The 9,354-nt window shown below is 40.6% G+C and overlaps 1 protein-coding gene and 2 non-coding genes across 3 annotated transcripts; all 3 read left to right on the plus strand.

The window, feature by feature from the left end:
- The first annotated feature begins 1,544 nt into the window (after positions 1-1,544).
- TRNAS-GGA lies at positions 1,545-1,631 on the plus strand. The gene has a single exon. It is a non-coding gene; the product is annotated as a tRNA-Ser (tRNA).
- A 415-nt stretch (positions 1,632-2,046) lies between these two features.
- Positions 2,047-2,119, plus strand: TRNAF-GAA. Its single transcript has one exon. It is a non-coding gene; the product is annotated as a tRNA-Phe (tRNA).
- A 2,896-nt stretch (positions 2,120-5,015) lies between these two features.
- On the plus strand, positions 5,016-5,506 carry LOC119273474 (ribosomal protein S7, mitochondrial-like). Its single transcript, XM_037554618.1, has one exon. It carries the CDS (start codon positions 5,045-5,047, stop codon positions 5,489-5,491), a length of 447 nt encoding a protein of 148 aa, XP_037410515.1. The 5' UTR covers positions 5,016-5,044; the 3' UTR covers positions 5,492-5,506.
- Positions 5,507-9,354: the final 3,848 nt, after the last annotated feature.

The raw sequence follows: 9,354 nt of genomic DNA on the forward strand, positions 1-9,354 counted from the left end.
TTCTAGAAAGATAAGCTGATGCAGCCCTCAGGGATGGAGTGCCTAAACTAACCTTCCTGAACAGAAGTAGCAGAGGTAGAAGATATGTAAATCGTACCATCAAGGGGAAATGCACTATTGTTATGCTTGGGCCAGGTTAGCTGATCAAGGGAATATTCCTATCGGAAGAACAATCAGAAAATAAGGAGATAGTCAGTTGGCACTTTTCACACAAGAACCGCTTTTCGTATTAAGCACGGGAGTCGTAAGGAAAGACCTCTGCGTAGCTATCAGAACGAATTAATGAACAAAATAAACGAATTCCGGTGAAACCAAGGCGAATTTCTGAGCCAGCAATGGGAAAAAGATGCCAAGTATTGAGATGCAACATTATGAATGGTGCGATCCGAAGTCTTACTATTTACTCAAAATTGACTCAAATGGTTGACTGAACTTCACAGAGGACTAAAGCCGGGAACTTAAACTAATGGTTTTGCCTTTCCACTTCCCAATTGACTCTCATAAAAGGCTAGGCTACCTCTTCACATCGCACCTGATCCCGAATCATGTGCTCTGTTCAGGGGATCAATAGTGGCTATTAAGCTTTTCCCTTTCTATATATTCTTGAGAATAAGTAAATACCATCCTTTTTCCTATCAGCATCTCTCTATCTGACAGTAAATATTGCTTTCAATCGATCAGGCACTAGGTTATTAAAGTATGGATATGCCATATAATAAGGGAGAAGGCCTCCAGTTTTTTTAGCGCAAAAGAAAAGCCGATTCCAAATTTTCTATTTCCCGGCAAGTCTATGAGAGTCCTATTGCGGATCCTCTGATCTTTAGCTTGAATGGTCGTGTTTTTATATAATTAGGTCTTTCTTCTGAGCTCTTCTATTACGGTATGGAAAAATCAAACCTATCACTCTCAAAGAATGGGTAAAAAGAATTCAAGCTAGGGGAGCCTACACTCTCTAACTACCTATACTACGCCCCCATTGATTGGAAACCCTCGGGGAAAATGATCCCATAAACAAAGGAATTATACAGTACGAAATAGCAAAAAAACAGACTAATTCAATTCTAAAAAATGATAATAGATATTTTATTCTGCTTAAATTGTCCCGACAAGGAGAGATATTCAATATTTGAATCAGATTGGATTTCGTAGTATACCAATGTGAGCCAAACTATTACTATTTCATCTAACTTGAATAACCAAGGACTGAATTTGACTATGGATTCTGATAACTCGAGAAGTTTTTATTTGGTTATGATCCAAAAAGAAAAAAGAAAGGTTTAACAAGCCATGAGAAAATAGAGTAAAGTAACCATACGTTCTGTTTGCATAACGTGTATACGCCACGCCATACAATCGAAATAGAAACATGGGACGATTCCAGAATTTTGAATAGATCCGTGGGGATGAGAGAAGTTGTTGTTGAGAAATATGAAATTGGAAAGGAAGTCAAACTCCCTATGGAACCTATGATCGGTTGTACCTGTACTTTAGTGATACGAAAACTCGCTATTCACTCAGTTTCTGGTCAATAATAAGATTATGTAGGAGAGATGGCCGAGTGGTTCAAGGCGTAGCGTTGGAACTGCTATGTAGGCTTTTGTTTACCGAGGGTTCGAATCCCTCTCTTTCCGTTTCTGTTAATTCACCAACGTTACCGACCACAATGAAATTTCTAGTAAGAGGAAAATCCGTCGACTTTCTAAATCGTGAGGGTCAAGTCCCTCTATCCCCAATAAAAAGCCCATTTTACTTCCTAACTATTGTACCAACCTCTATTTTTCATTAATGGTTCAAACAAGATTCACTATCTTTCTTATTCTACTCTTTCACAAACGGATCCGAACTGACTTCTTTGGATCTTATCCCATTCATACAAATGAACATATTATAGTATAGGCAAGTAATCCCTATTATTAAGTAAGTCATTCACAATCCATATCATTATCCTGATATTTACTAAGTCCAATTTGAGAATACTTTTTTCTTTTTGAGTCCCTTTAATTGACATAGATACAAGTACTCTACTAGGATGATGCACAATAAATAGTCAGGATAGCTCAGTTGGTAGAGCAGAGGATTGAAAATCCTCGTGTCACCAGTTCAAATCTGGTTCCTGGCACATAACGAACAATGAATGCCTTTTCGGGAAAGAAAAGGGCCACATATTTTTTTAGGGAAAAGCTTTTTTTAAGGGGAAGAATCATCAACAAAAAATCCAGGAAAGAACAGCGAAGGAAAAACGTGAAAAAACAAGTGTTTTCCCGGAACGGAATAGCGCAAATTCCATACGTTGATCACCAATGTTGCATGTCTTTCCGTAAGCTGGAGTACTTTGAGTTAGAAGGCCTACTTTATTCGTCCTTTTAAAGCCTACTTATTCGTCTAGCTATTTCCAATTCTAATAAATAACCCGATCATATCATATCTTGGAAAACCCTAAGACTACCCAAGGCTGTACCCTACAGTGTTACCTATAGTCTATACTTGTGTATACGTTGCCTTCTGGGGTGGCAAGCTAGAACCAAGTTTTCTAGGTATCAATTCCAATTTAAGTCAATGATCCTCATTTTCTCCAACATTAAGAAGATTATTGGTAAGGTGACCAACCATCACGCAGGATTCCGGGTCGGAGTAGCACCTCTTGCCTGATATATACAGGTCGTTACTGGCGATTCGTTTGTGCCCTATGGTGTTCAATTGCCCGTTTGTTCCCTCCCCCTCGGGACGGGCCAACCTACTTTGCCCGCTCAGGCGCTCCAAAATGCTCTGACTAGACCGCCGACACCCATGATTTGTCCATCATTCAAAATGGCATTTCGTAAGGGCTCATAAGGTAGGAGGAATCACAGATCCTCCGTGCACTTTCGCCTAGAGTTAGTTTTATTTTTCACTACTGTCTGAGTGGTGGCTAAACCCTGAAACTTTTCCTTGAAATGAAATAAAGATCTAACTTTATTCCAGTAGTGGTTTCCGCAAATGTAGATAATCTTGTTGATTAACACCCACTTTCCATACCCTGCAATTCAGAGGCCATCACCTCTGGTCTTTTAGTAACATATCAGTAAACAAGGCTCTCCTCGTGTAGCTTTTTGTTCTCGAGGAAGAAAATCTCATTGATTACTTAGAATGCCGGATGAAGCAAGTTACAGCATTGGTTCTTTCGTGATTCACGTATATTGGAAATCTCTTTCTTTAGGAAATGGGATGGCATTCAATTCTAACTTAGGGATTCTCTTCTTCCTGAACATTCATGAAAATAAGGACTCTGGCTTTAATGCTAAAGTTTAGTACTGGGCCGAGCGTACTTACCTACTTAGACAAGAGGGATACTTATAGATCTCTATGAGCGTAAGGCAAAGTGGACAAGACTACTTCCACAACTACATTTTCGCTTAAGCAGGACCTGTGAGACCTCGAAGCAACCGTCTACTACTAGTTATAGATGCTATTTCTAATTGAATAGAATGGATGCTTCACAGCGGTTCTGCGACAGGCAGGGCAGCCGGGTGAACATAGGCAGCTGTTCCTATAGAACACAAGTCTTTCTCTAAAGCACGACCTTCCGATTGGACTACGTCTGGTCTCTATCCTTTTTATTCCTAAAATGGGTCCTCGATCAAAATGATCTGGTGTCTATGTCCATGCCTGAGGTTGGTAAACCCTATATCTATTGCGGGGTGGTTTGAGGAAGGGACAGCTTGTAACCCACGACTTACTACTACGAAGATTCTGGCGGAGAGCTTTTCACATATAGATAGGTCGGGATGAGGAAGCTCCGTAGTCAACTAATAGATAGAAAATCCACCTTGTGAACCGTGTTTGTCTTAAAGTACTGTCTGAGAAGGAATATACCTGTTCCAATCCCTCTAGTGGCTATACTGATTGACATAGGTAGCTTTCGTAGTCAAATCTCACAGGGCCAAATGCTCTATTGGAGTGGGCACGAACACACACAATCAAGGTTCGAAGAACTTCTACTTCACGCCTTGAGGATTCTATGACGCTCACTCAATGGTGTTGTGGCGATTGCAAGCAATCAATAAACGAGGAAGCCAAATTATGGATCCAGGAAGGCTGCATCAGAAGGAAGAGTAGGTGTTGCTATGCCGTTGGCTGGGACTGAGACAGAGAGAGGGGAGCATAGCCCCTATGATCCCGGTAAAGAGTTCCAACTAAGCTCTTCTCAGGTTCTTTATTTCTCTTCCATTCTTATGTTTATATATTAAAGTGTAGTTTTCTTACTGAAATATAATAATATTAATCTAATATGCCCATTGGTGTTCCAAAAGTACCTTACCGGATTCCCGGAGATGAAGAAGCGACTTGGGTTGACTTATACAATGTTATGTATCGAGAAAGGACACTTTTTTTAGTTCACTGCCCTATACATAGAAAGAAGTGCTTTTCCACCGGTATCAACATTCTATCTGGAATCAGTAGCGATAATTGTTGTATTGTGAGCCAGCCCCGTAAGACACTACGCACCTCCAAATTCTATATGATTTTTCCAATCATTTCATTTATACGACCTGCAAATAAGATAAGATATTGGCTCGCCCTACAAAAAAACAACTATATGCCCTATAAACTTGCTTCTTCGAATCTCGAAATAACATATAGAAAGTGTTTCTGTGATGAGACCATTCTCGATCGATAAATGCGATAGGAGCCTATGTGTTTCACGGGCAGCCGGCCAATAGGGGAAGGTTGTGAATCCGGCGAACCGACCGCTTTAAGAACGTGATTGTCTTCTCTCACTCAGTTATCAATTGACAAAGATGACCCATTCTTTTTCGCCCTAAAAACAACAATGGTATGGTACTTTTTCTTCAAATCGAGATTGTGTGGGTGTCCGCTCATGTTCACGTTACATGCTAAATCAGGCTTTCCTTGGAAAAACCAAGGACAACCCCTATCTCAGTCTCCTTTCCTTTCTCTTTTCGGGAGCAGAGCTGAAAAAGATGGACAGTAACGATCACGTAATATCAATTTATCGGCCTCGTCATCAAAAGCGGCTTCCAATTGCTCGGAAATTCTCAGCTATATGGGGGACTTTGATGGTGAGCAAAAAGAATTGATCAAGAAATTGGTAAACTTTCGCATGATCGATGGTAAAAGAACGAGAGTTCGTGCTATTGTTTATAAAACTTTTCACCGCCTAGCTCGAACTGAACGCGATGTAATAAAACTTATGGTTGACGCCGTAGATAATATAAAGCCAATATGCGAAGTGGTCAAAGTAGGAGTCGCAGGTACTATTTATGATGTTCCTGGGATTGTAGCCAGGGATCGTCAACAAACTTTAGCTATTCGTTGGATCCTTGGAGCAGCTTTCAAACGACGTATAAGCTACAGGATAAGCTTAGAGAAATGTTCATTTGCTGAGATACTGGATGCTTACCGAAAGAGGGGAATTTCACGTAAGAGAAGGGAGAATCTTCATGGACTGGCTTTCACCAATCAGAGTTTCGCGCATTTCAGATGGTGGTAAAGTGATACCACATAAGGAGCTCTTCCTCATTCAGTCATACTCAACAAAAGTAAGAAATGTTTGACCCGGATCCTTTTTTCAACTTCATATAGAAAGAAAATCGGCCTTCCTCATACTCCCCCCTTCATTCATAGAGTTGGAGGAATCCACAAGAGGTCTGCCCATTCATAATTGCATAAAAGAACCATTCTTTTTATGAAAACTCTTGTTCCAACCTCACCTCAGGTCGAATGAATACGAAAGGGGGATCAATCAAATCAATAAGCCATGAATGAAGAAGTAGTGGGCCTTTCGCCTTATTTCGTTTGACTCGTGGAGCTAAGAAATCTACTTCAAAGAGAGGGAAAGAGTGCTAGTCCGAAAGAACAAGCAAGGGATGAGCGCACGGGAGCGAAATCCGTTGCACCCACGCGCATACGTTTTCTTGCTGGGTAATTTCTCAGAAAGTTTTTGTGTTGTTGATTCCTATTCCTAGGTGTTGTGCTTTTTCCCCTATGCCGCCTATTGGTACTAGTGGAGTAGGATTGGCCTGTAATACAGAACCTATAGGTGGTGTAACCTTTCGCTCAATACTCAAATCTACAATTGAAGCATCTGAGGCTGCATCAATCGAGGATAAACGACATAAGGAATTGTTAGATCTCCAAACTGAACTTCGCCTTCACCAAGCGTGGGTTTTCACTGGTCCTAACTAACGGTTGGCAAGCGATCCCCTATTCTGCATCCCGAAGATCAGACGGCCCAGAGCCGGAGCGATCATTCAAGCAAGTTACTCAGCTTGAGTTTTTCAGTCAATCAATAGATTGTGCAGTTTCTTAGTCTTTTGGTCCACGTCTTCATGACTTATAGAAAGGTTTTCTTTCTTTTACAAGATCATGGAAGCTTCAGAAACCATCCGAGATCTTCTGGAAACAAGAAATGTTGCATCAAAGGGTTCAGTGGTCATATCATAGTGAAATCGAGTTTCTTGATTTAGTCGATATCAAATTCCCAACTTAGAAATTCGAAAGGACTAAGATTCTACTTCTTCCTCAAATACTGGGAATGTGGATTCAAGTATGATATCACTATTCCACAGATCTCAAGAAAACGAATTGAACAAGTTTGATGGCTGGAAGAAGATAGGAAATATTCAAACATGTATTGCATTTCATCGATCTCACCCTTTGTTCAGTGCCGCATAAGTACTGACTTCTTGAACAGATACCGGTACCGGTCATGAAGGCTTCGCCCTTCTCAAGTCAAGTGCAGAAGCGAAATCCGTTGAGCAAGAAGCCAGTGATCCCACAACATCAAAGTGATACATATGACATATTGGAAATTAGGCTTAGTTTGTAGCTGTGAATATAGTAATGCACTTATTTATTGATAAATATGTTCTTTCAAGTAGAGCATACTCGGTAGAAAGGAGGTGGCGGAGCTGGGAAGAGGATTAGACTTTATCGATTACTTGGACTTAGAGACCAATTATAGAAAGAAGACAGTAGCTGAGTGAGTTTTATGGATCTAGTTTATGAGCAGCTTAACTAGAAAAGCAAGCAGAAGGAATAGAAGAATGAAATGCAGAAATAGGGGAAGGGCGGGTAGCATTTTCAAATGCCAGTTTGAGTGAGACAGTTTCTGTCTGGCCCCCCACTTTTAGGCAGTTCTTCCATTCCGCCTTTGTCTTGCTCTAAGCTACCTGACTTCCTTCCTTTGTTCTTCCATTCTACTTTGTATGATTCTGATCATCAGTTCTTATCGATCCCATTTTAAGGAAAAATTCTTATGTTGGTAAAATATACGTGTTGATCAAGGACAATGAAGAAGCCATGAAAAGATTGAAGAACGAGGTATGATGATTACTTCGGACTACTTTCTGTTCTTCATGCAAATGACCATATTTTCCGTCTGCAATACAGGTAGAAGATACTGAGTTGTTCAGATGTTTACAGGAAATCCATGGGAAAAACTACCACAACTTTGTATTAAGCAAGCAGGTTCCAGTCGTTGGTAATTTCAGGGAAGCCTACATTGGCATTGCTCCTGAGTTAGCCAAAGAGATCGCGGAAGAAGTGGATGTTATCGTAAACTCTGCAGCAAATACCACTTTTGATGAGAGGTTCGTGAAGCTATACTAGTCTTGCACCAAGGATTGCTTCCATTACTAAATGTGTAAGTTCACATTCCATAGCAAGAAAAGTATTGCAACTTGCAGGTATGATGTAGCACTAGACATCAACACCGTGGGGCCATTCCGGATAATGAGTTTCGCGCAGCGGTTTCGAAGACTGAAGCTCTTCTTGCAAGTATCAATAGGTCAGAATGCCAAATAAGAGTTTCTTGTGGTCGAAATCAAATGGTAACCTGTTTCTATTAATATCAAAAGCTTACAAACAAGCTTTAGCAGTATGTTTTCATGTCATGTTTTTGGCCAAACAACATATGTGAATGGGCAGAGGCAAGGTTTGATACTAGAGAAGCCATTTTGCTTAGGGGATACCATAACAAAGGGGATAGGTTCCTCATATTTTTCGGCACATCAGAATACTGTGTTGGATATCGAGGCTGAGATCAAGTTGGCTTTTTACTCCAGAAGGCATTCTTCTGCCTCTGCTTCTGTTACTCAAGAAATGAAAGAGTTAGGTAGTCGAGGTATTCTAGTATTTCCCTGTTACTTTCTCATGTCTGTAGATACGAATACACACATGAAGTATTTGATTTGTGCAATTTATTTATTCATAGGGCCAAACTCTATGGTTGGCAAGACACTTATGTGTTCACAAAGGCCATGGGCGAGATGGTCATCAACTGCATGCGAGGAGAGATACCGGTGGTAACAATCAGGCCAAGTGTCATAGAGAGCACATGGAGGGATCCCTTCCCAGGTTGGATGGAAGGAAACAGGTAAATGCTAAACCCAAATCTGAGGTTGCGGATGTCACATATATATGTGATGCATCCTCGCCTGCTTACCAGATAATGAGCTATTTCCAGGATCTAGCAGTGCGTACTAACTTTTGACGGGTTGATGGTGAGGATCAAGTATATGACCTATATTCCTCACTATTAGAGGACTTCAAAGAGGAGATTCCATCATAATCTCTGGAAGCTAGTGTCAAGGAAGCCGTTAGCCGTCACCTTAACTGAAAGTTGGTGAAGAAGGTGTATATGCCTCTTGTCTATGGTAAGACACAGCATAGTGCAGCAGCGGACATCCAGAAGGGGCTTGACTTCATTAGAAAATGTGCTGAAAGCAACAAAGTGGCGGACATTTTTTTTTTTGCATTCTGGGACAAGAAATTCCCAGCCATTGCTAGGCTGAGCCATGTTAGCAAAGAATGGTTTCTCCAACAATATGAGGATAAATCCCTTACTAAAATGGTAGTGGTCACAAACCCCTTCCGTGTACAATTGAAAACATTAACAATACGAAAGCAAGAATCATCATTCATACTGGGAATGCCTTCCTCTACCAAAAGAGAAAGAGTTGAAGATAACGAAGGAAAGTGGGTGGATACAAAACCAGTTCATATCACTTGTCTTTCTGGTCTTTCAGAATCTCATCGAATACTAGTAAATGCTTTCGAAGAGAAAATAGAAGCACTAGAGAGCTCAAGTTCACTTCATTCATCACAAGATGCAAATGAGAATCAAAATGGAGCTAATGAGGAAGAAATCACTTCTACTTAAACTTTTTTGAGTGAAATACCAACCAACACATAAAGCAATAACCAGATAGATAGAATGATAACAGGTAATACGAAGATATCAACACAGCCGGAGTCACGAGGCTCGATAATGACCAATGGGTTAGGATCTGAGGAAGCTTAGTTTGGATGATGGAATATTCGCTGTTCTGATTGTTGAGATACTGCAAATCC

The sequence above is a fragment of the Triticum dicoccoides genome, chromosome 3A, assembly GCF_002162155.2.
Source record: "Triticum dicoccoides isolate Atlit2015 ecotype Zavitan chromosome 3A, WEW_v2.0, whole genome shotgun sequence".
In the NCBI taxonomy this organism is placed as follows: domain Eukaryota; kingdom Viridiplantae; phylum Streptophyta; class Magnoliopsida; order Poales; family Poaceae; genus Triticum; species Triticum dicoccoides.

Coding starts and splice junctions, on each gene's coding strand:
- LOC119273474 (XM_037554618.1), top strand. CDS start 5,045: ATGGGGGACTTTGATGGTGAGCAAAAAGAATTGATCAAGAAATTGGTA.